This window comes from Trichoderma harzianum (assembly GCF_003025095.1).
Source record: "Trichoderma harzianum CBS 226.95 unplaced genomic scaffold M431scaffold_1, whole genome shotgun sequence".
Lineage (NCBI taxonomy): Eukaryota > Fungi > Ascomycota > Sordariomycetes > Hypocreales > Hypocreaceae > Trichoderma > Trichoderma harzianum.
In genome coordinates, this window is record NW_020209249.1 from 938,825 (window position 1) to 966,187 (window position 27,363).

The 27,363-nt window shown below is 50.6% G+C and overlaps 10 protein-coding genes across 10 annotated transcripts; 6 read left to right on the forward strand and 4 right to left on the reverse strand.

Moving 5' to 3' along the window:
• Window positions 1-333: 333 nt before the first annotated feature.
• M431DRAFT_174609 (hypothetical protein) lies at window positions 334-1,819 on the reverse strand. The gene has a single exon (XM_024913063.1). It carries the CDS (start codon window positions 1,435-1,437, stop codon window positions 730-732), a length of 708 nt encoding a protein of 235 aa, XP_024779906.1. The 5' UTR covers window positions 1,438-1,819; the 3' UTR covers window positions 334-729.
• Window positions 1,820-3,988: 2,169 nt separating this feature from the next.
• On the forward strand, window positions 3,989-8,534 carry M431DRAFT_323 (hypothetical protein; the record flags this gene model as incomplete). The annotated part of the gene is made up of 3 exons (XM_024914316.1): window positions 3,989-4,077; window positions 4,141-4,252; window positions 4,341-8,534. 3 exons carry the CDS (start codon window positions 3,989-3,991, stop codon window positions 8,532-8,534), a joined length of 4,395 nt encoding a protein of 1,464 aa, XP_024779907.1.
• A 494-nt stretch (window positions 8,535-9,028) lies between these two features.
• On the reverse strand, window positions 9,029-10,087 carry M431DRAFT_502335 (hypothetical protein). Its single transcript, XM_024918144.1, has one exon. It carries the CDS (start codon window positions 9,954-9,956, stop codon window positions 9,186-9,188), a length of 771 nt encoding a protein of 256 aa, XP_024779908.1. The 5' UTR covers window positions 9,957-10,087; the 3' UTR covers window positions 9,029-9,185.
• A 273-nt stretch (window positions 10,088-10,360) lies between these two features.
• M431DRAFT_103497 (hypothetical protein) lies at window positions 10,361-11,299 on the reverse strand (the record flags this gene model as incomplete). Its single annotated transcript, XM_024911522.1, has 1 exon — window positions 10,361-11,299. The coding sequence occupies one exon, from the start codon at window positions 11,297-11,299 to the stop codon at window positions 10,361-10,363; it is 939 nt and encodes a 312-aa protein (XP_024779909.1).
• A 524-nt stretch (window positions 11,300-11,823) lies between these two features.
• Window positions 11,824-12,703, forward strand: M431DRAFT_526422 (hypothetical protein; the record flags this gene model as incomplete). Its single annotated transcript, XM_024920683.1, has 2 exons — window positions 11,824-11,837; window positions 11,891-12,703. 2 exons carry the CDS (start codon window positions 11,824-11,826, stop codon window positions 12,603-12,605), a joined length of 729 nt encoding a protein of 242 aa, XP_024779910.1. The 3' UTR covers window positions 12,606-12,703.
• A 1,185-nt stretch (window positions 12,704-13,888) lies between these two features.
• M431DRAFT_476752 (hypothetical protein) lies at window positions 13,889-16,099 on the forward strand (the record flags this gene model as incomplete). Its single annotated transcript, XM_024915499.1, has 6 exons — window positions 13,889-14,141; window positions 14,239-14,424; window positions 14,472-14,626; window positions 14,878-15,074; window positions 15,164-15,479; window positions 15,518-16,099. The coding sequence occupies 6 exons, from the start codon at window positions 13,889-13,891 to the stop codon at window positions 16,097-16,099; spliced, it is 1,689 nt and encodes a 562-aa protein (XP_024779911.1).
• Window positions 16,100-18,589: 2,490 nt separating this feature from the next.
• M431DRAFT_329 (hypothetical protein) lies at window positions 18,590-20,414 on the forward strand (the record flags this gene model as incomplete). The annotated part of the gene is made up of 6 exons (XM_024914350.1): window positions 18,590-18,672; window positions 18,737-18,988; window positions 19,064-19,152; window positions 19,220-19,315; window positions 19,381-19,709; window positions 19,776-20,414. 6 exons carry the CDS (start codon window positions 18,590-18,592, stop codon window positions 20,412-20,414), a joined length of 1,488 nt encoding a protein of 495 aa, XP_024779912.1.
• A 118-nt stretch (window positions 20,415-20,532) lies between these two features.
• On the forward strand, window positions 20,533-21,066 carry M431DRAFT_175075 (hypothetical protein). Its single transcript, XM_024913066.1, has one exon. It carries the CDS (start codon window positions 20,651-20,653, stop codon window positions 21,041-21,043), a length of 393 nt encoding a protein of 130 aa, XP_024779913.1. The 5' UTR covers window positions 20,533-20,650; the 3' UTR covers window positions 21,044-21,066.
• Window positions 21,067-21,765: 699 nt separating this feature from the next.
• On the forward strand, window positions 21,766-23,744 carry M431DRAFT_71561 (hypothetical protein; the record flags this gene model as incomplete). Its single annotated transcript, XM_024921917.1, has 3 exons — window positions 21,766-22,038; window positions 22,310-22,753; window positions 22,827-23,744. 3 exons carry the CDS (start codon window positions 21,766-21,768, stop codon window positions 23,742-23,744), a joined length of 1,635 nt encoding a protein of 544 aa, XP_024779914.1.
• A 412-nt stretch (window positions 23,745-24,156) lies between these two features.
• Window positions 24,157-26,163, reverse strand: M431DRAFT_331 (hypothetical protein; the record flags this gene model as incomplete). The annotated part of the gene is made up of 1 exon (XM_024914360.1): window positions 24,157-26,163. One exon carries the CDS (start codon window positions 26,161-26,163, stop codon window positions 24,157-24,159), a length of 2,007 nt encoding a protein of 668 aa, XP_024779915.1.
• Between the last annotated feature and the right edge of the window lie 1,200 nt (window positions 26,164-27,363).

Sequence of the window (27,363 nt, forward strand, 5' to 3'; positions counted from 1 at the left end):
CGCCATCAACCATCGAGATCAGGTTGTGTACCGTTGTGTCAGGGGGATATTCTTTTTATGCTTTTTAATTCGGGGCATATCGTCAAAGACTCGTCTGGGAGGGGCATCCGGCGTTTTGGGAGCCAGGGGAACAATAAATACTACGTGCAAGAATGCTTTCATGATCCGAAAAATCTACTACCAAATGACATTCGACATCTTCATCAGTGAACCGATTTACAAGTGATTCAGAAACGGGAAAGACGTAATGTTTTATTCTCCTGTGAAAGAAATAACCATGAGACGCCTGACGATTATAGACACCACCGTCCACCTCCGATAGATAGGCTCAGCAGCGATCTCAATACCGTGGCATATCCCCTCTTTATACAAGGATTTTATCCATTCCGCGGGCTATAACGGAAATGATCGTTACACGAGTAGTGTCAAACAAGTGAAAAGCAGCTTTCTTCGCTCTTGAGTCAGCTTACAGCATTGTTTCGCCTGAATTGCTACACATCAGAATTTTCAATTTTCAGTATGCTGTTCTAATTGAGCTCACTCCAACTACATTTTAACAAAGTGTTCAAAATGATCTGCCGTCGATCAATTGCATTATGAGGAGATCCATATAATTTCGCTCAAGTATCAACCTCGGATCAGATAGTAAGTACATCATTTGAGAGGCAGAGTTGAGGAGACACCTGCAATACCGTTTCCCATACGGAACCCCATTCTTCATATCCATCACTAACAAATATCTGCCTTAGAGAGGATGGCTGCCACCTCATCAGCCCTAAGATTCTTATCAAATGACTGGTCTAGCTGGCTGAGGATTCCCGTTCCAGTGAGCTGCCCATGGAAGTCGACTGAGAAATCGCTCCGGTGAATCTTGGAAGTGATTGTTGCATAGATGGTTGGGCCAACCGCACTGATTTCATATGCAAACTCGCCAGAATCCCGATAAGAGCTGTCAAAGTGAATACGAATCCATTCTCTATCCGACAGGTTGAACGGTCCGCAATCGATGGCCAAGTTGACATTGATGTCGAGGTAGTCATCTGTGAGGATGTACTCTATTATATTCCACTTGAGGCCGAGATTGCAAACCTCGATTGGCACAGTTGCATTTCCTGTGATGTCTATAGGTGATACTTGGCGCACTTCATGGTCGTCGACAAAATGAACATGAAAATCGTTGGCCGTGTTATTCCAGCAGCACTTGGTCACAAAGGTGTCGTCAGGAATATTTGGGGTCAAAGTTTGAGAGTTGTACTCGCATTTGCCTTCGCTGAAGTTAGCACCACGCTCGCCATCAGTGCAGCAAGTTCTGCCATCGTGCGAATAGGTGACTACAGCTGCGCCGGAATTGACTCTGTTGGCGATACCGGCGTTGGAGAGTGAAGCCAGCTGAAGCACGGCGACAGCCATAGAGATAAGGCTCTTGCTGAAGATCATGGCGATGGATAGGCGGTTCTAATGAAGGTTAGCTATTTAGTCTTCTTGATAATGGAAGTGGTTGATGAAGCAGGGAACATACTCTTGGAGCTACGGATCTGCAAAGTATGAGATATGTCGATGCTAAGAGTTTGGCTGCCGTTGTTGTTCGCCCAGTTTATGAAGGGATTTTCTTTGTCTTTTATAATTTTCCATGACAAATGTCTTTGTCGGACCCTGTGTTCGTGCGCCATCTCATGTCCCCCTTTCCTGGAGAAATCTTTGCCGACCAACTTCACTTCAGTGTTCCCGAATCACATTGACATGATCTGTCAAGGTGACTGCCTCCTTGCACCGCAAGCCGTGGCTCTGTTCTACCAATCGGGTCTCTTCATTTTTGTCATGATAGGCATCGAGAAGTGATGTGCTGAGATGACTCGGGTGATAATCCACAGGGGCTACGACCATCTATCACGGGGCCAGCTTTTGATTCAGATTTCTCATTGACAATCACATTTCTGCGATTCCTCTCATATTGCCGTGAGAGTTTTTCTAATATTGTCGAAGCCTCTGGTAAAACTCAGTATTTATCTATTAAGCTATGCCACTGACTACATGTACTCTGGCCCCCATCTCATCATATCCCACCTCTTACAATGGCAAACGAAATTACTTCAGCTTGTCATGGTACCAATATATAGTAAATCATTATACACCATTGTCAGATCATCAATTTGCTGTATAAAACATAGAACGGCTTTAGTCAACACATTTTGCTTTCCGACATGACATTTTCCGAGCCGCTTGTGGTGACATCCGTCTTATCTTTGGCTGAGGAAAGGCTGAGACACGGCTCGTACTTACGCCACTTGGGCAGCCATCAAACGCTGTATCCTACATCAAAAGATTTGTCAAACACTGTATTATCAAGAATATTCTGCTGTCAAGCGTGTTTCTGATGATTGTAGCGCACGGGTGCCTTGATACGTCAACATCCTCGTTCAACAGCATCATTCACGCAACTTGGAAGAATAGCAACATCAGTCGGAAAAGATAGCTGGATGTTGAAGCTGATGGATTTATAGTAAACTGGAAAGTTAATGTGCTACCTCACAGAATATTGACCCCCAAAAACAGCTAGGTAAGGTAGCATTTCTGCTGTCTCAATATGCACGTCACGGACCGGCATATTCGTCGCGTAATTTTGAGTAACAGCTGGAGTGTTTTATCTCTGACCAGATGCAGAAATGGTCACCTAGTGGCAATTAGGTTAATAGTTAATGGAGGTCGCAGAAAAGTGAATGAGGCTGAATGAAAGCTGCAGTCGCCGAGGATTGAGACATCGCCCAGGCCACTTTCAGTCCTCGGAACAATATGCGCCTTGAGAATGCGGCCCGTGACACATTGTTTTGAGTCACCATAAGATAATGGATTACATGAGACAAGATTCTGAATCGCTATGTGAAAGTCCCTGAATTTCTTCACAAAGTGGCATATACCAAACCACTGAGTAGAGCGAAGGGAGACACGAGTAACCCGTGGTGCCCCCCACGTGGTGGCTGCTGAGTCGCTTTATTTGTCATTAGAGAGGCTGTTTCTCATTCTCATTCACTTCAACTCAATGAATGAGAAAGAAAGTTGATTTGCCGCGTCAAGGGAACCATTCACCTGGTCAATGTTTTTATATTCGACTTCTCATCGGGCTGTTCCATACATGAGATTACGATGGTGTCACAATACGGGGAAATTGATAGGATAGGAAATAATTGAGCAATGGAAGAACTATTTAATATAACCGGTCTTCAAATTTGTACGAAAGCCGACACAGATCTGGTTTCTGAGTCTTGGGAGTCATGCGGGGGACAGAAGAACAGAGACTGGAGAGATTTTGAGCACACATCAATGCTAAAGAATATGCGCTTACAGTCCCTTGGTAGGTAGCGATCAACAGGAGGGATGGGTGCCCATATCTCGGGGTTTGTGTGCTCCACTTATTCATGTCGCGGTCGATTGTGTTCTCCCGCATTCCGAGGGCTGACGGCATCTCACAGCATCCGACCTCAACGTAGCTGAAGTCGCAGCAATCTTGGCGAATGACTCACAGGTTCTAGCTTCTTGAAGCTCCATCTCTGCTGCTAGATACCTGATAATGCTTGGACATACATGTATTTAACTAATGGATGGTAATTTTGAGATTACACCTACCAGATAGAAGCATTGCCGTTCCATCATCTGCATCACTACTAGGTAGGTCCAATCATCGTTTAGGCGATCGCTGTGGCCTATAAATCTGCAAAACCCGCTAAAGCACGCCTAGTACAGGAGGTGGGGCGCTATATCTGCACGCTGCAAGCTTATCGATTGCTTGGTGGGGGACGACCTATGACTGACATCTCAAAATTTATTTCCAGTCCATCGTCTTCCTACTATCAATCCCAGCAATCCCAATCCGACCGCCGCAGCGTCGCCTCCACCCGGGCCTTCGAAAACCGAATCGAATATCATGTCTTTATGATAGACAACCCAAAACTAAGCTCGGAAAAGACGAATTCCAATCCAAAGAAGCGACACCATGGCGCACGCCGCGTTTGTAAGCTCCACCAAGGAGCAGCTTGCGGACAACCTGCCCAAGCGCTTCAAGGGGATCAAGTTTGGCATCCAGTGAGTGTTTGCTGCAGGGAGCTTCTTTGGCGTTTCTGCTTTCTAACAGAAACTACTTGCTAGATCTAACCAGGACATTGTCAATCAAGGTGTGCTGGAGGTTTCCCAGCGCATGCTCTACGATATCGACAACAACCGATCTCCGCTCATCAATGGAGCTCTCGATCTGCGAATGGTGAGTCTGCAACTTCAGAAGCTGCTTGATATGCAACCGCGGCAATTGTCACACCTCGCACAACACTCTGCTAACCCTCTTGTCTCAGGGAACCTCGAGCAAGTCCGGCAAATGCGGCACCTGTCAAGAACCCCTCAAGTTTTGTATCGGTCACTTTGGCCACGTCCGACTGGCTCTCCCTGCTTTTCACATCGGCTACCTTCGCTTCATCCAGACAATTCTCCAGAATGTGTGCAAAACCTGCGCCAAGGTTCTCCTCACCGAAGAGGAGCGACGGTCTTTTCTACAGGACCTGCGCCGGCCGGGGCTAGACAACATCCGCCGAACTCAGGTTTGCAAAAAGATCAACGAGCAGTGCAGGAAATGTAGGCAGTGTCCGTACTGCGGCGAAATCAACGGCCAGATCCGAAAAGTCGGAGTCCTCAAGCTCACGCACGACAAGTTCTCCGCGTACAAGAAGTCGACGTCTCAAAAGAAGATGCCTCCGGAAAGCAAACTTGCCTTTGATGCCTCGTTTGATGAGGCCAAGAAGCTGAACCCCGATTTGGATAAGCATTTGGTGAGGGCCATGGAGGATCTAAATCCTCTTTGGGTTCTCAACCACTTCAAGATGATAACTCCCACGGACTGTGAGCTTCTTGGACTTGATCCTTCAGAAGGTCGCCCCGAGATGTTCATCTGGCAGTTCGTTCCCGCTCCCCCGGTCTGTATCCGACCATCAGTCGCACAAGAGGGGGCCAGTACAGAAGATGATCTTACCGCAAAACTTGCTGAGATTGTCTATATAAGCGGACTGATCCGGACAGCCTTGAACAAAGGAAAACCAATGCAGACCATCATGGAACAGTGGGAGTACCTTCAGTTGCAGATTGCCATGTATGTCAACAGCGATGTCCCCGGCCTTAACCAACCGGGCTTCGGGAAAAGCATCAGGGGCTTCTGCCAGCGTCTCAAGGGCAAGCAGGGACGATTCAGAGGAAACCTGTCCGGAAAGCGAGTTGACTTTTCCGGTCGAACCGTCATTTCACCCGATCCCAACTTGGGCATCAATCAAGTAGCGGTGCCTCAGCTTGTGGCCAAGAACTTGACGTTCCCCGAACGAGTTCAAAACCAAAACTTGGAGAAGCTACGACAATGTATATTGAACGGGCCAAAGGTCTGGCCCGGAGCCAATCATGTCATCAAAGACAACGGAAACTGGAAGCAAGACCTGCAGTTTGGTGACAGGGCTCTTGTTGCACGAGACCTTCGGATCGGCGATGTCGTCGAGCGTCATCTCGAAGATGGAGACGTGGTTCTCTTTAACCGACAGCCGTCACTGCACAAGCTCAGTATCATGAGCCATCTTGCAAAGATAAGACCGTGGAGAACCTTTCGTCTCAACGAATGTGTGTGCGGACCTTACAACGCCGATTTCGATGGTGATGAGATGAACCTCCACGTTCCGCAGTCCGAAGAGGCTCGTGCAGAAGCAATTACCCTCATGGGTGTCAAGAACAATTTGGCTACGCCCAAGAACGGAGAGCCCATTATTGCAGCCACCCAGGATTTCATTACCGCGTCCTATCTTCTCAGCAGCAAGGACAGGTTTTATAACAGAAAGGCTTTCTCTTACATCTGCACTCACATGATGGATGGCGCTACTCAAATTGATCTTCCTCCACCGTCAATCATCAAGCCCGAAGCCCTCTGGACAGGCAAGCAAATATTCAACGTGCTTATGCGTCCGAACAAGCAGTCGCCCGTTCTCGTCAACCTAGATGCAAGGTGCAGAGAATACTCGGCCAGACCTGGGCAATGTCCTGATATGGATCCAAACGACGCTTGGCTAGTCATCCGAAACTCTGAGGTCATGTGTGGTCGTATGGACAAGTCCATCATCGGTTCCGGAAAGAAGAATTCAGTGTTTTACATTATCCTCCGAGATTTCGGTCCCGATCATGCCGTCATGGCCATGAACAGGTTGACCAAGCTGTGCGCAAGACAGCTAGGAAATCAGGGCTTTTCGCTCGGCGTTGGTGATGTCTTTCCCATAACCCAGTTGACCAAATCTAGAGACAGGCTTGTGCAGGACGCCTACGACAAGAGTGACGCGCTTATCGAGACCTTCAAGCAGGGCAAGCTTGAGAAGGCTGCTGGATGTGACATGGAGCAGACGCTGGAGATTTCCATTTCTGGTATCCTCAGTAAGGTTCGACAGCAAGCCGGTCAACAGTGTGTAGATACACTGAGTCGCAACAATGCTCCGCTGATCATGGCCAACTCTGGTTCCAAGGGTCTGCACATCAACGTCGCCCAGATGGTTGCCTGTGTCGGACAGCAGATTATTGGTGGTCAGCGTGTTCCTGATGGTTTCCAGGACCGTAGTTTGCCTCATTTCCATAAGAACGCTCGCCAGCCAGCCTCCAAGGGTTTCGTGCGCAACAGTTTCTACTCCGGGCTGTTCCCAACAGAGTTCTTTTTCCACGCCATCTCCGGACGAGAAGGTCTTATTGATACCGCAGTCAAAACGGCAGAAACAGGATACATGTCAAGACGTCTGATGAAGTCCCTAGAGGATCTTTCGACGCAATATGACAACACTGTCAGGACGTCGTCAGGAACCATTGTACAATTCCAGTTCGGTGCCGATAAGCTCGACCCTGTCGACATGGAGGGTTCTGCAGTGCCTGTTGCGTTTGATCGCACATGGACTCACGCGGAGAGCACTACCTGGGACAACAACGAGAGATCATTGCTTCCTCACGAAGTGCTTGAAGTGTGCAGTAGCATGTTGGACAAGGAAAAGCTTCGTTACCAGAGACGCCGCTTGGTGGATAACGCGCTGCTCGACTATTCCGATCCTACCGACGAAGCTCTGGACGAGCACGAAAGCGCACGAGGCTTCATTGACACAATCTATTCATACGTCTCCGATCGAGCCCAAAAAATGTCCAAGGCCCGCGCACTTGTTGGGTTGGATCCCAACCCGAGCCAAGACGAAGTAGTTGCAGACGCATCAGCAGATCTCAAAGCTCAGCTGGCTCGCGTTGACCGAGTCTCCAAAGTCTCCATGACGACGCTGCAGAGGTTCGTCAAGGAGTGCCTGGAGAGATATCACAAGGCCCACGTCGAGCCCGGCCATGCTGTGGGTGCTGTCGGAGCACAGTCGATTGGTGAGCCCGGAACACAGATGACGCTCAAGACTTTCCATTTCGCAGGTGTCGCCGGTATGAGTATCACTCAGGGTGTTCCCCGAATCAAGGAAATTATCAACGCGTCCAAGAACATCAGTACGCCTGTCATTACCTGCCCCCTGTTGAACGACAAGCAGATTGAGGCCGCAAAAATTGTTAAGGGACGAATCGAGAAGACATATGTCATTGATGTTCTGAAAGCGATTGAAGACGAATGGGTCAGCGACCGAGGCACCATTGTTTTATACATTGACATGGAGGCACTGCAAAATATGCACCTTGGCATTGGTGTCATAGACATTGCAGAAGCCATTCTCAAGTTCAAGAAGCTCAAGATCCAGCCAACAGACATTTCTGTCGGCCCCAACTATATCAAGATCTACGTCCTCAACAGCTGGGTGGATCCCGATGCGGCCAAGAAGCGACAGCGCAGTCTTGCCTCTCTTACCTTGACGGAGGAGGCCCCTGATTTTCTCTTACGAGTCAATCACCTCCGCCGCATGCTTCCCAAGGTTCCCATCTCGGGCTACAACGAAGCAACGAGAGCCATTATCCAGACCTCTGAGCAGAGCGAACATACCGTGCTGGTCGAGGGATACGGATTGCGCGCATGCATGACCACAGAAGGTGTGATTGGCACAAAGTCACGCTCCAACTCCGTCATGGAAGCTCGCGACGTGCTGGGCATTGAGGCCGCTCGAACCACTATTGTCGATGAGATTTCCAGCGTCATGGCTGGTATGGACATTGACCCGCGTCACATCCAGCTGCTAGCCGATGTCATGACGTTCAAGGGAGAGGTCCTCGGCATTACCCGTTTCGGTCTCTCCAAGATGCGAGAGAGTGTTCTCCAGCTGGCCTCGTTCGAAAAGACGCCGGACCATTTGTTTGAGGCTGCCGCTGGCATGAAGACTGATCGCATCGAAGGTGTGTCTGAGTGTATCATCATGGGACAGACAATGAGCGTCGGCACCGGTTCGTTCCAGGTTGTCAGGAGGCTCAACATTCAAGAGTGGGAGGTCAAGCCGAAGAAGACGCTCTTTGAGGATGCCTGGGCGGAGACGGTTAAAGCGAAGAAGGAGCGAAGAAAGCTCAAGGGCATTTAACAGGTGCAAAGAGTGGAAGGGAATGTTGCTGCGTGCTTAATTTACGAGACAGATGCCGAGGGAGTTGTCTCTGTCTGGCATCGTCGAGGATGGGTTTTACGTCGACTTGCTCAATTTTGTATATATCCGGCAAGTTTGTGCCTCAAGGAAAGGAAAGGTTCATTTGCAAAAAGCATATAGGTTACATGGGATTGAGAACTGAGCACCAAATGCAACGTCAAAATAACCACTGCTCGCTTGTCTTATTGCTATCGTCTGCGCCACCATTTGCTCGACTGACTTTGTTTGCTATTGGGCACTCTTCTTCCCATAGAGAGATCCAGCATTCACTCATGATTCGAATTGTGGACGTAAGTTCCATCCGTGGCAGTCGCATTATTATTTTCTGACGTGAAGAGAGTCGCCGTCAGGAATCGACCCAATCATGATGGTATATCAGATATGGCCGTTACACTCACCAGCCATCACGAGCACAAGGTTACTCCAATTCATATGAGATGGAAGAAATCACATAAAAAACTATCTCAGATCCATGGCTTATATAAAAGAGTTGAGTGACCGTGGGTATTAAAAAAGAAAAATGACACATCGCATCCGCCATCCCCGCCTCTAGCATGCAGAATGCAACCGTTCTTAATTGCCGTCATGATGCTAATGCTGTCCCGCAGTAGTAAACGCAACAGCTGCATCCACAAACTTCGTCCATACCCCAAACTCCTCCTCATCCCTTGGCGCGTAGATCATGACATACGGCAGCGGAATCCGTCCCATCACGCCACTTAGCGGGTGCAGCTCAGCCCACCCCTTCGCCATGGCTTCCTCCGCGTCAGTCAGGCTGAGGACCATGTGCGAGCTGGCCTCTGAGTGTACGTGGACGATTTCGCCCTTTGTGCTTTTCGTCAGGTACTTGGGCAATGGGGTGCCAACGAACCAAAGTGCGGGATTGTCTCTGGCTTCTAGGCCGGATGGTTTCACAGATAACGTCTCTGGGTGACGACTTGCCAAGTCTTGTAGATGGTTGTTCATACGGTCCATGAGAGCTTTGTCGCCCTTTTCTGTGGCTTGTCTCTGAGGGGCGACGTAGTTTGGGATAACTGGTCTGTCGCCTCGACGCTGTGCAAGCGGCTCCTGGAGGAATCGGGTGGTGCCATGAGGTTCGTATGACTCAGAAACGCCGGGCTTTTTGAAGACGCTGTGGTCAACGGTGCTTTTCAGGGTAAGTGGGCGTAGAGCGCCTTGGAGAAGCCAGCCGAAGACGTTGTGCGGGAGGCCACCGGGGCCAAGATCGATGTAGCCGCGGTATGAGGGCATGGCGAGAGCTGCCAAGGGGATGATGGCTATTGCTGAGGTGAAGAGTATAGGGTGATTGCGGATATTCAAGAGTAGGGATGAGGAGAGTTTTGAAGGGTTCCAGGCTGGCATGTCGATGGTTGTCTCAATCCAAGATCTGTCACTGTTGGTGATGATTGTACGAAGCTGCTCACAACATTTACATGAGCAGCGACAGAGCTTGATTAATGAAAGCGCAATTGATATTGATGAAAGATGCCAAAGAACAATACAGCAGAGGTAAGGGGAGCTGCATATATACGAGTATGACCTGTGACATAATAGCGACTCCCGAATGACATGTGCGTCATCCAAGTCCGAAACCCGAACCCCGGGAGGCACGAACTTCTCTACGGAACGGCGAGTTATACCGCATTGCCGTATTACACGGTCCCTGAGAGAAACTAAGAGATGAGACTCTTGACAATTAAGCAAAGGTGACTAATCTTGACAGGATTGTTTGTTGTATTGATAACTATGGAGCACAAAGACATCATCTATAGACTTGCGCTGACATCGGAGGAGAGGCCCAATTCTGCCATCCATGCCACGATTTCTTGTCCAATGCTATGGGGGTGATCTTCCTGCACGAAATGACTTCCTGCCCCAAGATACATGGTCTTGACATTCTTCATCTGTGAGCTCAGCCTCTCAAAGTCTTGCTCCCTAACGAAAGTTCCGGGCTTCACCCAAAAGAACAGCTTCGGTAGCTCCGAAGCAAGAAGCCAAGCCGTGTACCTTTGCGCCTTTTCCACCACTTCCTTCGGATGACCTTCAATAGGTATCTCGTTGGGGAATCTCCAGACCGGTTCACGGTCCACAGGGTCAAGGAATGGGCGGCAGTAGTGAACCATCTCTTCGTCAGTCAGCCCTCGAATGACACCCGTGGGAAGAAGCTTCTCCACGAAGAAGTTTTGCTCAATGATCATGGTGCGACCAAGTTCTGGAGTACGAAATTTCTGGAAAAGGTCTCTGAACATTTGATCTCGAGTGTTCCAGTTGTTCAAGGCCGCAATCCACTCCATCAACACAAGACCTGCGACGCGGTCTTCATGACGACTGGCCCAGTCCAGACCGAGAGCTGATCCCCAGTCATGAATGACAAGAATGACACGCTCTGATGGAAGGACAGCATCTAGAAAAGCATCGATATAGCGCTGGTGGTCGCGGACTCTATACTCCAGGCCAGCGACCTTGTCTGAATCGCCGAAGCCGATGAGGTCGGGCACAATGCAGCGGGTGTTCTTTGCTACATGTGGGAAGATGTTTCGCCAGAGATATGACGATGTTGGGTTGCCGTGCAGGAAGACTGCGACGGGTCCGGAGGAAGAAGGGGTCCCAACGTCGACATAGGCCATGTGACTGCCAAAGACTTCAACCTTTTTCTTCTCGAATGGGAAGGCCGAGGAGATTTCGAGGCCTCTATCAGTCGCCATGATGAAGGACTAATGATAATACAGCTAGAAAATGTCTGGAATGAAAAAAGACTGGCGCTATGCAGTGGAACGTTGAGGTTGTAGAAATGTTGAGCGGCTATATCAAGGCTTTGGTCAACACAACTCGTACTGAATAATGGCGTCCCAACAATCAGCTTTATATACCTATACAAGCGTTTATTTGAGTCAGTAATCAACCCAGATCCTGGTGTTCAACTCGTCACGTCGGAATTAAATCTTGTCGAGGCCCATAAATGATTGGTGTTTACTGATCTCTGCTCCTGCCAGGGGTATTGTGCTACTGAGTTTAGTAATTCTACCAATTGCTATAGCATCTTTACACCCATGTGTTTCATATCAAGCGACTATTTGCTCCAATATATGAGTAATCATCTCTCTCTTTGCAAACTTCAATAGTGTCCCGCTTGGAGGAGTTTCGTTGGAGCTGAAGGCGAATATATAAGTCCCGCACAAAACTTTTCGTGCAGGACTCGGATGTCTGTTTCCCCTAATCATTGCTCATTATGTCTGCTACTAGGTATGTAAATAAGTTTCTCCATGTATTTGATCACGCTACTAATTAATATCTAGCTCCAGCCTTTTACAAAGCGTCATCGACGCTCATGGTGGTCGAGAGTACTGGGAGACAATCCAGTCTCTCAAAGTAGAGTTTGAGTTCTCCGGATTGGCGTTGGAGATGAAGGGACAACCTGGTCCTCACGACGTCAAACTAATTGTCGACACAAAAGTCCAAAAAGTTACAATCCTGCAATTCGGCGACTATTACGGGTCATGGACTCCTACGCAGACAGAGGTTGGCAAGATTGGCTCCAAAGACCCAGTCGACGTCCGAAAGACTCCTAAAGACGTCTTTGACGACTACACCGCGGAAACGAAGTGGGACGTGCACAACCTCTTCTGGTTCGTGGGCTACGCATACTGGAACTACTTCAACTTTCCCTTTTACCTCGAGACTCCAGAGATTCAGACTCGTGAGGTAGATGGCCCGACGCGCGAGAATGGGGAGAAGTGGACTTCGTTGGAGGTTGTTTTCCCCGACGGATATCCCACACATACAAAGGTCCAGAAGTACGACTTTGATGCTGGATATCGGCTGATGCGCATGCACTATTCTGTGGACGTCATGAAGCGAAATGTTCCGTCGTGGCACAACTGTTACAACCACACGGTTGCTGGAAAGTACCTTTATCCGACGCTGCGGGTTGTGAGCTCGTCTGTTCCGGGTATGACTTTCTTTTCTCCGTTTACTTTGAGGGGAATCAAGATTGAGGTTAATCACGTCTGAGTCGATAAGCGGTAGCTTTTTGTTTTGCAATCGAGAATTCGCAGAATCAGAGAGTTGTTTTTGTTGTCGGACAGTTCATCATATCAACGCAGGACGATAGGTAATTTCATGATCAAAGACTTTGACCGAGGCAATGGCTCGCCAGCGTGACGTTATTTCCACCCACAAAATCTAGATAATAAGGTACCCGTAATTTACACTTAGAGTTCTCACGCAGCCGAGGGCCGCCGATCTCGACGTGTTTGTGATCAAGATTCCCCACGGTTCGCATTGTTAAGCAGCTGAATTACTCAACACGGGACTTCGGCAGCCCACAACTGGCTTGGGGAGCGTCGTGATGACAAAACAGAAATTATTCTGCTTCTTCACTGTTGATCAATATACTTGTTCACTGACTTTACTGAGAGGATAAAATGATGTTTGTAAGCAAGAGTCCAATGTGTAAGGAGAGGCTATTCCGATCCACGTAACCTCTTGCTATACCAAGCACAACAGGGGGTTCTCTATCAACCAGGGGAAGCAGATTTAATTCAAGATAAGCATGGGAAAGGTGTGAATGAATAAATATATTGGCCGAAGTAATGTTCTGACAAAGGAAGTATATTGAGGGTTCCTTTGGCGTGTTTGGTGAACGAGGGAGACATGGAAGTTAGGCCCATATACCATCGCCACACACAGCTCTTTTTATAGTGCATTATCGGAACGGATTCTTCCATCATATCATCCGAGCAACATATATTCTACTACAGAAAGAGTGAATGTTATGAAATCGAGAGTAGGGTGAAGGCCATGGTATTTCCAGAGCGGTTGATACATGCATGCAGCACATGCATGGTGTACTTGTAGCGCATTCTATGACGTTACCATATTCAAGCTATTATCACTCCAAACTTGTATCTATAATTTGGGTGAGTAGCCATCGCTATCCCGGGTCCTAACTCTCAATTCATTGATTTATAATAATGATAGCGGATAGTAGAAGAGAGCAGCAATAATAGAAGGGATTAGGAGACAGTTGAGGCAAGTAGCCGATAGTAGAACCAAATGGCAATAGTAAGAGAAACTAGCGACAATAAGAAATATAGCGATAATAGAAGATCAAATCCTTTTCACGGTAAGAATTTTGTGATGGGATGCCACGAGTCTAGGGTAGCCGCCGCCATGTGGAATGTTTGAACGCTCCTAAGTTGATATATAGGCTGGCGTTTTTCAACCCTGTAAACACATCTTCACTTCTCTTCTCTTCCCTTCCCCGCGCAAACCACGGTCAGACGGGGCTTGCCATGGAAGATACAAGGCTGAAGATCATCGAAGAAGAGCCTCGATCCTTTTCGCGCCCTTTTCACATCGACGTGCGAACCTCTGAACCTCGCCAGTTCTTCGCCCAACGCAATCGACACTGCAGAGCCAAGCCAGGACTTCTTGCTCTCCTTCTCCTGCAGCGGCTGACAGTCCAGTCCATCCGTCTTGACCAAAGAGCGGCTCTTCGCCTTACTCCAAGTAGGAGACAAGCCAAGGAGCCTAAACAAGGGCCAGGTACCTCCAATTACATTCTCAATTACTTTTCCAAGTCGCCTACGACCCAACGGACGAGCTAAGTGAGACTTTTCTCCTACCTAAACCTATGGTAGAGAGGCCAGTGACTCCTCCTCTACAACTGAGACGCCGGATAGCCAAGTGACGATTTGTGAGAAAGATTGCAGTGGTCCTGATGACGAATGGGAACAGGATAGGGAGGTGGAAGGAGAGGAGGACCTGGAAGAGGCCGACATCTCCGAGATCAACGCCATAGAAGAAGAGGAATCGGAAGAAGCCGCACGTATGGCTGGGACTGAGCAGATCCAAATAATGCTCAAAGAATGACAGACGGCATCGGCGGCTTCTTCGAGGCGCGGGACGGATGCGAAGAAAGATTGTTCAAACTTGCGAATGTCGACGCTAAGATTAGATTCCTCCTTAAGGATCTGGTTCACCTCGCAAAGCAATTCCGCCAAGTTAAGGATGCTGCTCGTGTATCAGATGTTTGTCATAGATGACTATCTTATCTGCGGAGAACGATGAGGGGGCTTTGCCTCGGTGACGGCATTGCAGACTTGACCCCAGATGAAGAAATCGTTGAGATTATCATCAAGGGCTTCTAGAAGGAGGGGCTTAACACGATCAGAGTCGAAGTCGTCCGAGTAGATGGTGGAGGCAAACTGAAAAGATTGTGGCCTCTGCCAGCAGAGCAAAGAAACAGGGCTGAATCGAGTGACACGAATGTCCCGAAAAGCTTTCGTGGGGGTTTCTGAAGAGTCTCTTGATCAAGCTGGTCGTGCCCAAGTTGCAGAGTCTTGCGGTCGATTTCACCCCTACCTCCGTGACACAAAGACGGACATTGCTGGCACAACCGAAAACACCTTTGCTCGGATATACAGGAAGACGCAGCATGGATGTCAGCTTCGTCAACGACGATGTCGTCTATCGGCCGTAAGCGGGAAAGTTAGACAGATACCGCTGATGTCACGTCTTGGTGCCGAGCAAGTTGAATAACAATCCATAGGCACACGTAACCTCAGTGGCGAGGACCGACCTTGCAACGTATGTGGGAGAAGTGCTGTCGGCCCAAGACGCTCGACGCTTCGTCTTGGGCTTTTCGCTGTGCGGGCCCATGATGCGGTTGTGGGTGATTCAGTAGGAGGGATCGCGTCTGAACAATTCGACATTAGCGATTCTAAAGGCGCGCTGGAGTTTGTGGTTATCATGCTTGGCTTCCTCGGAATGGACGAAGAAAGGCTTGAGTTTAACCCTACCACCAGGACGTCTGACGGCAAGGGTCTGATCGAGATCAGACGAGACGGCCGGCCAGAGCGCCTCATCATCGACGGGGCCATTGTACGATCTCGATGTGTTGCTGGAAGGCACATCTCCAGGACGACTCGCAGAGCGCCTTTGTCATCAAAGATTCATGGCAATACCCGGAGCGGGACGACGAGGGCGAGATTCTTCGAAAGGTTACCCAGCAAGGCGTGATGACCGTCGCTCGGTATTATCATCACGAGACGGTTCGTATTCGCCATGTCGACGATAGTATTCGGAAAGGTATTCGCACGGGACTGGATATTACCACTGCAGTTGCTCCTACAGTGACTGCTGATGCGGTGACTACTCCCAACTCGACGGCTGCGACAGTGATGGCCAATGCCGTAGTTACAGCCACAGCTGATTCAACAGCTATAACGGCCGTGGTGGGAAAGGCTTTTGCAGATGATAAAGTAGCCCCTGTTACTGCGACGACAGCTGTAGCCCGAAGGGCATCTGCGTCAGCCATCTCTACGGCTTCCACGATAGCTGTGGCTGCTCCTCGACGAAGACGCTCCACCGCTCAACAGGGAAAAAAGACACCGAGAGTGCAGCAGCTCCGCCAAAGCGAGAGCAGAAGTAGCAAAAAGAGCCATGGTAGTGCTAATACCGATAGTACCGGCGGTGCTGGCACAAAAAGACGATCCAGCTAAGTCAACGAGGCAGAAGAACGTCCCGCTAAGAGATCGCGGTCAGAGCCATAAGCCGGCAGCGTCGATAAGACACCACCGAAACCGGATAAATCGAAGGATCATTGTTCAAGGCTACGGACGGCCAATCTACAAGGCTAGCTCGCCAGCAGCCCTTGTGGCCGCTGTGGAGAGCTGCATCCAGGGCCACGAGTCTGGGAAAGGCGGGGTTCATCCATCGAGACATATCAGTTAACATCCATTAACAACGTTCTAATGGAAGAAAGAGAAGGTGCCCAGAAGGGATTCCTGATAGATCTCGACTTTGCCATAAGAGAGTCAAGGAAGAAGGCGCCAGGGGCAAAGGGGAGGACGGGAACAAGGCCCTTGATGGCGATTGGATTACTGTTTGGCGAACCACACTGTTTTATGCATGACCTCGAGTCCTTCTTCTGGGTCCTCTTTTGGATTTGCGTTAATCACGACGGCCCAGGCAGGAGTATCAAGAATAACCCATTTGACCCTGGAACTACGCAAAAGACTACGAGCTGGCAGGGTCGAAGATCGGTGTCATCACTGACTCGTTTATATTTCGCAAGCGTGCTGGGGAATGCTTCACAGCGTTTCACGAGCCGCTGATTCCAATGATAATTAGACTGCGGAAGTGGTATCTCCAGGGGTTGAGGTGGAAGCAAGTTGACGAAGGGCTCTATTCCGCTATGAGAGACATTATGCGGGACGAGGAGAATGAATACGAGTAATGTTTGCAACCGATTTTCTGATGTTTGATTGACGGTTTGAGATTAGCGAGGCGTCTGGGATTATTTTTTTTTTTTCTTTTTTTCTTTTCTTGTGTTAGATGTGATATCATATCAGGACGGTCATGGGAGCGGTTTTCAGCGGGCTGAATCGTGAGAAATTATTGGATACCGGGGAAGGGGAATCGTACATACGATACTGCATGAGGGTTAGCGAAAAGGATGTGGCGGTATGTCCAGTAATAACGGGCCTGGATGGTTTATGGCATGAAGGACAGTCGAGGACAAAGGCATTGATTCGACGGGATGTGGTTGCGGGAAAGAAATGTGACAAATGACAGCGAGCTCGCTTCAACCTTCAACTCTCAGCTCAGCTCGGCTCAGCTGCTCGCCTGACTCACTGGCTGGGCGGGCTGAAGAAGAAATGGTCATGGATCAAGATGATGAATGCTGCTTTTCTGCAGGGCTTGCCATGTCTCTGCAAGGGCGGGCTCGAGAAGCGTTCTGCGTTGTACTGTAAGTTCTGCAAACTGCAAGGGTTTAGTTGCTAACATCCCAGACAGCAGGTCGTAATGGAGACTTCCAATGGAGACGTTCCAGGTTCAATGCAATGCAGGTATACGGGAGTGATCCATGATGCGACAGTAGCTTGATTAGCTGTACAGTAGCAACCGGTGTACGAGTTCCACGTTTGTTTCGTTCCCAGCACTACGGCCACAGAGTTGAGGCTATTCCACATACATGGCTTGAGGCTTGCTTCGCTTGTCTTCCCGTTTGGGGCGGCCACATGCAATCGTGGCAAGGCGGCGGCATGGCTTGAAGAAGTCCTAGTTCTAGTCCTTCTAGTTTGCCTAGTCTGGTCTGTAATATTTTAACGCAAAAGTTGAAGCATCCACCCCATCTCGTCTTGACTGAATCGACAACCAACATGCATGAAGCAAGCATCCCCGTCCGCCCGTCCCGTCACCGGTACATGCAGCGGTCGGCAGCACCACTCGGTGGCGTCGGTAACCCTGACCTGGCCGCTATTGTTCGGCTGTTGCAGCGCAGGTACCAGTACCACCTCAGCGGCCATCTCTCGCTGTACTCAGTACCTCTCTAGATAAGATACAGGTCACTTTTTTGAAGTTTGGCGAAGGTGAATCCACCACACTCTTTCATCCTCTTCTCTCTCTTCTCCTCTCTTCCCAGCTAACTAACTACTAACAAACTAAACATCTGCAGTGACACGATCCTAGTTCCCTCCCATCCATGTCTGGCTCAAGCGAATCGGCACTTCCCCGCCCCCTCTGGTCATTTTTTCCATCCTGTCGCAAGTCGGCAGTCACAAACGCCTCTTCGCTCTCTTTCGTCTTCGACCCCTTTCAGGGATAAAGATACGCTTGGCCCCCAAGAAGAGTTAAACCTGGGACCGGGGTCGTGGTTTATTATTTTTTTTTCCTCTCCAGGCTTCTTTTGCCAGGGTCGATTGGCGAGAGCTAGTCCAAAGCGGTCTATTTCTTTTATCGATTTTCTAATCTTTCAACGTTTGTGACGGTCTGTCTGCCCTCAATGTCGCGTCGTGGGGAGGCTCTGAACTGATGCGATACAATGCTACAGACACTACTAGAGCAGGCATTTATAACAAAGGCGGCCCGCTCCATCTAAGCTGCTAGTGTCCCCTCTCATCATCGTCTTCTCTCCTCCTCTCCATCGCTTCATCAATTGCTTGAAGAAGCAGGAAAGGATTACTCTCCTCCCATTTCGTCCTTTCATCATGGCCGCCGCCGACAAGGACGAGGTTGCCGTCGTAGAGGCGCAACCGCAACACCAGCGCCTGTCGACATGGCGATACAACTCGTACGTTTCACACTTGGTTTACGCGTATCGCGAATTGCTGACTGACTCGTGCCAACCCTCGTAGGCCATTCGTTCAAACCATCATTGTCGGCTTCGTGCTGTTCTGTAACCCGGGCACGTACCTCGCCATCACCGGCCTGGGTGCTGGAGGCAAGCAGCCGCAGCTGATTGGAATCGTCAACAAGGCAAACGTCGTTCTCTACTGTCTATTTGGAGCATCTGGTATTCTGGGCGGCAGTATCATCAACAAGATTGGACCACGATGGGCGCTGATGATTGGTGCCACGGGCTACCCGATGTATGCCGGATCTCTATGGTACGTTTGCAAACAATTCCCCATTTCCCACTGAACAAGGTGGAAAACAGAGGCTAATCATTGCACGCTCAATAGGTGGATTGACAAGGGCGAAGGAAGCTGGTTCGTCATCTTTGGCGGTGCTTGGCTGGGTCTCTCCGCGGGTCTTCTCTGGTCGACTCAAGGTATGTCTTGCGCCCATCATAAACGTTGAAGAAAAGAGGCCGTACTTACATGAATTGAATCTTCTAGGCTACATCACCACTTGCTACCCAACCGAGGCGGAAAAGGGAAAATACATTGCCACATCATGGGTTCTCAATGCCATGGGTTCCGTTGTCGGAGCAGGTCCGTTTAATCAAACCTCCAGCCCTTCATAACCATCTGTAACTAACAAGACGCGAAAATCACAGCCATCGTCCTGGGTGTCACCATCAACAACACTTCCGTCTCCGGAGTGCCTTCATCCGTCTACATCATCTTCATCTGCCTCGAGTGCGCTGGTCTGCTTATCGCCGGCCTGCTGCTGGATCCCTCCAAGCTTCGACGCAATGATGGCCGCCCAATTGCCTCCTTCACCCCTCTTCCGTGGTACCAGGAGCTCAAGGCTCTCGGCCTGACCATGCTGGAGCCCAAGATGGCGCTCATCACCCTCTCCATCTACAGCAGCGAGATGTACCTGTCCTTGACCGGAGCCTTTAACGCCTGGTACTTCAACGCCAGAACACGATCTCTTGCCAACGTGAGTACTAGTACACTTAATTATGCAACCATCTAGTTTAAAGTCCTAACAAAGGGTGATTTCTAGTTCTGCTACTGGATTTTCCAAGTCCTGGGAGCCCTCGCCATTGCCTGGATCTGCGACGCCAAAATCTTTGGATCTCGTCGACGCCGAGCTTTCGTTGCTGGAGGATTCGTGGCCTTTGTCATTGGAGGAACCTGGATCGCCATGGTCTCGTTCCTGTCCGTCAACCACATTGACCGATCAGAGACGCCGCGTGCCATTGACTGGACCGAGACGAGCAAGTTTGCCGGTCCCTTTGTCATCTACATTCTGTTTGGAGCTTGCTACCCCATCTTCCAAAACTTCCACCACTGGACCTACAGCACCTTTTCCAACGAGCCACATGTTCTGGGACGCTACAGCGGTTACTTCAAGGGCTTCCAGGCATTTGGCACGGCCACGGCCTTCGGAATCGACTCTCACGGCGTGCAGTTTATCAGGGAGGCCGGATCTTACTTTGGCATGATGATTGTGGGACTGTGCCTCACCATGGTTGCCATTTACCTTTACACGACTGATACGAAGTATGGACAAGAGGAGGGCGTGGTGATTCCTGAGGCGTTTGAAGAGGTCGTAGAGGACCACGAGCACGAACACGAGCACGAGCAAGCTCACGAGAAGGCTGTTGACCAGAGCGAGTCGGCAGGCTCACAGAAGGAGTAGAGCGATTTATTCTTCTCTGCTACTGTTTTTTTAACGAACGTACAATGAAGCCTGGGGTCTGGAGCTACCTTTTTACTTTTTTCAGGGATTTGTTTTAACGATTACACATATATACATACTAATGGTTGCATGTCTGTCACGGCATATCATGGAAATGGGAAATATTGGGATACCTGGGGCATGCTCATGGGTATGAGCTCGATGCCAATAGCATATAAATTGCAAAGCTTTTGAATATGAATCATAAGATGACATTAACACATTCTGACTACTTGCTACTGTTGGTTCCATCACATATTGACTACTGCTATTTGGTACTGTTGGTTCCAACACCGCTCATTCTATGGCTGACATTTCTCGTCGCAAATCATTACCAAGAACACCAATATTGTTATTCACAGCATCAGCACAATCAATCAATACTCGCAGCCGTCGCACCCGGACTAGCGGACGGATACCCTCGACACCCACTCAGTTCAATCACATCGACGCCAAGCCGTTTTGCAATCTTCATCATAACCAACACAGCGTCGCAATGCAACCCACAAGCCCACCAACCAACCCTTGATCCAAGCAACAAATCCCGGGCCCCATTTCATCAACGACCCGTTGCTAGTCGCGGAACCTAGGAACAATACAATCAGCACCACAGGGGTTTTTAAAACTAAAATAAAGAACATGTATGAACTAAAATAAAGGCATTGACGTACGATTTTAAAAAAGGGACCCCCGGGGCTAGACTCCATTTTCCGCCGGGAAACCCCGCGCGGGAATCAGTCCCGTCCAAACAAGTTCCCGTCTGTTCACTTTGGTGATAGACTACTCCGTAGAGTTGCAGCTTCTTGACAAAGAAAAGTCCGTTCGTTTCTTTTCTGCTAAGCTTGTTGCTCGTTCCTTCCGGCTTTGCGTGCCGGCATCGAGTGCTATGCCAAAGGGGGCAATATATACGCTAAGAGGGGTTGAGGGTTTTTTGTGGGCATTGAGGATGGTGGTATTGAGCTGTTTAATTCTTTTTTAATTCTTCTTTTTTATTCTTGATTCTTTAACAGTTGGATGATTTTCCTGTAGATGCATGTTGGGCAGCCATGGGGTAGCTAGATGCCGTTTTGGGAGGGAAAGAAAACATAACTGAGGGGGTTCCGACCAAAAAGTTGGATCATGGTTAAAGCTCTCTATCTATCTATCTCTGTATCATATCTAAATTGAAGATTTGACAGCCTTGCATCAATCAATCAATTCACTCACCTTTTGATTTCTCGGTGCCTCTGCCTCTGCCCACCAAATGCTTCCCTCATAACAACACCACATTCAGACAACCGACATCACCACAAACAAACAAAGCAAAGCAAACATGACTGAACAGCAGGACCACATCCGCACGGCAATCTCCCTGCGCGATGCCTCCCTCGACAAGAGCGTGCTCTTCTCCCTCTCGCAAATCACTGCCTTGCCTCAGGACGTCACCTCGGTGCCCCGGTCCAGCGGCCTGCTGTCCGACGCCGAGCTGCAGCTCACCGAAGATTACGATGCCACGGCGCTGCTGGAGATGCTGGCAGCCAAGAAGGTGACGGCCGTGGAGCTGCTCTCGGCGTTTCGCAAGAGGGCGACGATTGCCCAGCAATGTGTGAGTTTTGGGTGATGGTGTTGGATCCAATATCGTCTCTTGTTTTCTATCCATCTCTACTTCTTCATTATCATCACCTCTGTTCGACTCTGTTGTCTGTGTCGACGCTTTTCCCCTCCATCAATCAACCCCCTTTACCCCTCCAACCCCTCTCTCTATCTCCTCATCTTCAGCTACCGCTCTACCCATCGCTTCAATACTCTCTCTCTATCAACATTATACAGTCTCTCTCCGTCCACATCCAGTATTTCATGCTAAATCATCCTCACAGACAAACTGCCTCACCGAGCTCCTCGCTGAAGCCATCTACGACGCCGAGGCCTGCGACCAGCATCTCGCCCTCACTGGCCGCCTCATCGGCCCCCTCCACGGCATCCCCCTCTCCCTCAAGAACCAGATCGGCGTCGCATCCCACCTCACAAACGCCGGCTTCGTCACCTGGATCAACAGCACCAGCCACGATGACGCCGCCATTGTCAAGACGTTCCGCAAGCTGGGCGCTGTCGTCTTTGCCCGCACCAACCAGCCTCAGGCCGGCATGCACCTCGAGACCTCCAACAACATCTACGGCACCACGGTGAACCCGCGGAACCGCCAGCTGACGGCGGGAGGTAGCACGGGTGGTGAGGCGGCGCTGATGGGCATGCATGCGTCGGTACTAGGCATTGGAGGTGACATTGGAGGTTCCATCAGAGTTCCAGCAGCGTTCAACGGGGTAAGAAGAAGGCCCATTGTGTACCATGATTGTTACCCTGCCCTCAGTGATGCTGACATGAATCATTCTAAAGCTCTACGGCTTCAAGCCCTCGCCTAGTCGGTTTAGCGGCAAGGGCGTCGTCGTCCCAACCCCCGGCCACGACTCCATTGTCGGCACTCTGGGCCCCTTTGCGCGCTCCCTCCGCGACCTCGAGCTCTTCTGCAAGGCCTACTCCTCGACCCTCCCCTGGATCGACGACGTCTCGCTCATCCCCGGCAGCATCCTGTCGTCCGCTATGGGTCGCCAGCTAGATGAGACTCGCCCACTCAAGGTCGGCATTCTGTCAGATGACGGCGTGGTGTCGCCGCTTCCGCCGGTCAAGGCTGCCATGCGCAAGATTGCCGAGAAGTTGGGCCGTGCCATCGACGTCCAGACTGTGTCCTTTTCGCCCATGGACCACGCCAGGGGCTGGAGCATCATTGCCGCAAATTACTTTGAGGATGGCGGCGCAAACATCCGCGCGCTCTGCGCAAAGGGTGGCGAGGCCGTCTTGCCCCTGACGGAGTGGATCATCAACGAGTGCCAAAAGGGCCGCGCTTCCGTGGCTTCGTCTCCCGAGGGCCTCAAGGAAGCTCGTGATGGGTTCCGCCAAGAGTACAGCGATCACTGGAACCAGTTCGACGTCGATGTGGTGCTCGCTCCCATCTACCCAAGTGTGGCCGGCCCCCACGGAGCGACGAGATACTGGGGCTACACATCCATCTGGAACCTGCTGCAGTATCCGGCTGTGGCGATGCCGGCGGGCAAGCTGGTGGGCGATGCGACTCCCGCAGAGCTCAGAGAGGAGTACAAGCCCAAGAATGACCTGGAGAAGCACTACTGGGAGATTTACTCTGCCGACGACGCCGAGGGCCTGCCGATTGGTATTCAGGTTGTGGGCAAGCGGTATCACGAGCGGATGGTGCTGCAGGCGGCGCGGGTGATTGAAAAGGCGCTGCTTAGCAAGTAAAGAAGGAGAGAAAGATGGTGAATGTTGATGCTTGAAACGAATATGGAATGGAATCCAAAGGAATGTTGCTTTATTTGCTTGAGCAGAAAAGATGCTATAGATACCTATGTTACAATAGATGACTCCTGAAAGAACATCACCAAAGAAGGCTTTATATCAAAGCTAGTAACGAGATGTAAAACAATACAAATCCGCACAATGTACCTCCCAGTTTACTCATAATCATCGTCGTCGTCAACGTAATCCATCTCTTCCATCCAAGTGTACATACACAACCATGTATCGATCGTAATATCATCATATCAACAGCTCTTTAAACATCACAACAATAGCCACATCTCCGTACCATGTCCAACATACTCTACATATCCCTATCTTCCCTGCTTCTATCCCTACTGTAATATCAACTTCTTCACAATTTGCTCGCCGTCGTCGTCTCGCAACACGCCGCCGCCTCTCCCGTCGCCTCTACCAGCGTCGACTTGTTCTCCGCCTGCTGCGAGCTCGGCACATCCAACGCCGGGTTCTTCTCATGGAACCCCACAGGCTTGAAATGAACACTCAGCCTCTCCACGGGCATCACGGGAAAGTCCTCGGGCCGCGGGTTGTGCGTCAGCGCAAAAGTGTGCCAAAACACCACATCCTGATTCAAAATATCGTCGCCTCGGGCCGCGTAGGCATCAACACCTGTACTCAGGCGGCTCTGGTTGGTAAACTCGCCCGCGGCAAAGAGCTCGTCGTCGCGGTGGCGCGTCACCCAGACGGCGTGCTCGTGGAAGCGCGCGCGGCGGGCGTTGAAGGAGCGGGCGGACATGAGCATTCGCTGGCTGGCGACGGTCTGGACCTTGTAGGCTACGGGCTTGCGGCTGATGGCGTTGATGATGCTGTCGTTGCGGATCTTGAAGACGCGGCCCAGCTCGACGTTTGTGTCGGCGAAGCCCGCCTTGTCCAGCACCGTCGTGCGAGCCACGTAGCCCACGCCGTAAGGGTCGTCGATGCCGTGCTCCTGCGGGTCGAGCGGCACGCTGTCCTCGTAGATGACGGTGTTGTTGAAGCCGTCAATCGCCGGGTCGACGCGCAGGTTGAAGATGTGCTGGTGATACGGCGCCGATACTCCGGGCCCAACGGGGGTTGAGAAGGGCAGCTTGAGGCCCTCGGCATCGTCAATCGGGATCGTCGACAGGATGCCCGTGGCACGAACTTCGAACTCGACACCACCAGCCTGGTCTAGAATCCAGGCGAAGATGTACTCGTAGTTGGAGACGGTGCAAATCATCTGCACCACCAGCTGCCGGTTGCGCACCACCGTCGCCTGGCCGTTGCGGTAGTTTGTGTGCTTGTGCAGGATTCCAGCATCTTGCTCGTGCAGACAAATGACATTCTGCAGATGCACCGGTCGTCCCTGCGAATCGATCCTGAAGCCGTCAAAGTACTTGATGTGGCCCAGACAGTCGCATCCGAGGCTGAGCTGGTTGCAGGTGATGCCCAATCCAACGTCACCCACATCAAACGCCTGCTTTCGATGGAACGGCTTTCGAGGGTCTCCGTAAGGGACCGTCATTTCGGACAGGGCAAGACGGTAAAAGACGTTGCGGCCGTCGTAGGTGAGGTTGTACAGCACGAGGCCCTCGCGGTAGTTGAATCCCACGCGGAACCGCCATTTCTGCCAGTTGACCAGGTGGCCGTCGAGCGAAAATGATGGACCTTCGGGCTGCTGCACAATCAACGGCTTCAAGTCCGTCCGCTGGGGCGTTTCTAGTAGTTCATGGGCGTATTCAACAGCCTTGACGGGCTTCCACGGCTGCGTCTCGACGAATGAGTGATCGCCTCCTGTGGGAAGATAGTCGATGCGAACAAGTTCCATGGTATTGGCATCAATCACCGGCGAAAACGCACACGGCAGCGAGTAGTGGTTCGACTGCGGATGCGCCACAGGCACGATAAACATGTAAAACTGCACCAGCCTCCGCGTCTCGGCCTCGTCGTCCGTGCCGTAGATCCACGGATCGGTGCAGACCGTGACGCCCTCGGGCAGCTTGAGCTTCTCAATCTCGGCAATCACCCGCGGGTGCTTCAGAATCACCGTCTCGAGCCCAATCATCTCGTCCACGTCGACGGGGCCCTGGATGTGTTTGGGCAGCTCCTTGAGATCGACGACGGCCTTTGTGTCGAGGTTAACGACGGCCTTGAGGAAGGCATAAGAGTCCAGGCGGTGCAAGTAGCTGTAGACGAGGCGAGGCGGCGGCTTTGGGAGAGGCTGGCCTGTCCGCTCGGCCTCGATGTAGGGGATGACATGTTGCTTGATGGGCTCCTTGACGTCGATGACTTTGAAGCGGAGGTTGACGCCGGGGAGGGCGGCCTTGAGGATGGATGTGGTGAGGGTGATTTCCTCGGGGCGGATGGGATCAAAGGGATGCATTTCTGGCTGTATAATAGGTGGTATGCAATGATACCTCCTCTAGATGTGAACAAGATGCAAATGCCGAGTGTACTCCGTATAGTATTGAATAGTATGCAATAGCATATGCACTCCGCACTCGGTATAATACTCCGAAGTATAACAAACGGGAGTTCACCGAGCTGCCGGTATCAACGAGTCGTCTGTTGACGTAGCCGTGCTTATGGTCCGTTGTGTTGTCGTTGCACACGGGAATAGTGCCGGTATCCAGAATAGTATCCGGAACAGTCAGATCCGTATCAGAATAGTTGTACAGTGCCACCACCAGCAGTAGCATTCAGTACCCAAGTGGTGTTAGCAAAGACGGCAAGTAAGGTAAGGATCTTTGCCTGCTACTTTCAGCCTTTAATTCTCCAGCCGAGATCCCAAAGCTGACCAGTCAAGTCGACAAGTTGACAGATGCTCCAGGGGGGGAGGCGTCAAGCCCTCTTATACTAAGCCATGCCCATCATCACATTCCGGCCTCCATTCGTTCCCGTTACTGTTGTATTAGACTCCAATACCCACAGATTACGATACGAGTAGTACATGATCCATACGTGCCCAACCGCCCACGCCTCCAGGTATATAATCCAGTTAGTCCAGTCCCCCTTATCACGCCCTCTCGTTGATCCCATCCCCAACACCACTAGAAACTCACGCCAGCGTACAACTTACACTTCAACTTCCGAATCGGAGCTTTCCCCTCTATCCTCGTTCATCGAACTATCAGTTTAGGGTCCCCCCTCCCCCCTCCTCTCCTCCCTTGTTTGAATTTACCCAAACGCCTTATTGACAAGGGAACCAACATCCGATCTGTTCCCATCGAGCCAACCACCATGAAATGCGGAGGCGGCCGTCTCTTCCCCGATCCCTCTTTGGGCCAAAGATACGCGCACTAAAAGGAAAATCAACCCGCTGTGGAGATTCTCTCCGTCCGTCCTCCTTGTCCTGTCAGAAAAGCAAAGAGACTTTTTTGAGCTGGCAACCCTATTCTATTTCTTCGGAAGCAGAATCATCAGCGAAAACCCCCGGACCAACCGCGTGGATCAAGCCATTTATTTTGTCACTGCATGACTAGCAAGTCTTTTGGTGGCTGCTAGTCAGCTGCTAAACTTGGGAGTTGATCACATTTAAATAAAGGCCAAGGTCTGTCCGTTCCCCATTTCTTTCGTGTTTTCT

Bases quoted from the DNA above. Each gene is read 5' to 3' on its own strand.
- M431DRAFT_174609 (XM_024913063.1), bottom strand. From the start codon at position 1,437: ATGATCTTCAGCAAGAGCCTTATCTCTATGGCTGTCGCCGTGCTTCAG.
- M431DRAFT_502335 (XM_024918144.1), bottom strand. From the start codon at position 9,956: ATGCCAGCCTGGAACCCTTCAAAACTCTCCTCATCCCTACTCTTGAAT.
- M431DRAFT_175075 (XM_024913066.1), top strand. From the start codon at position 20,651: ATGAATCATAAGATGACATTAACACATTCTGACTACTTGCTACTGTTG.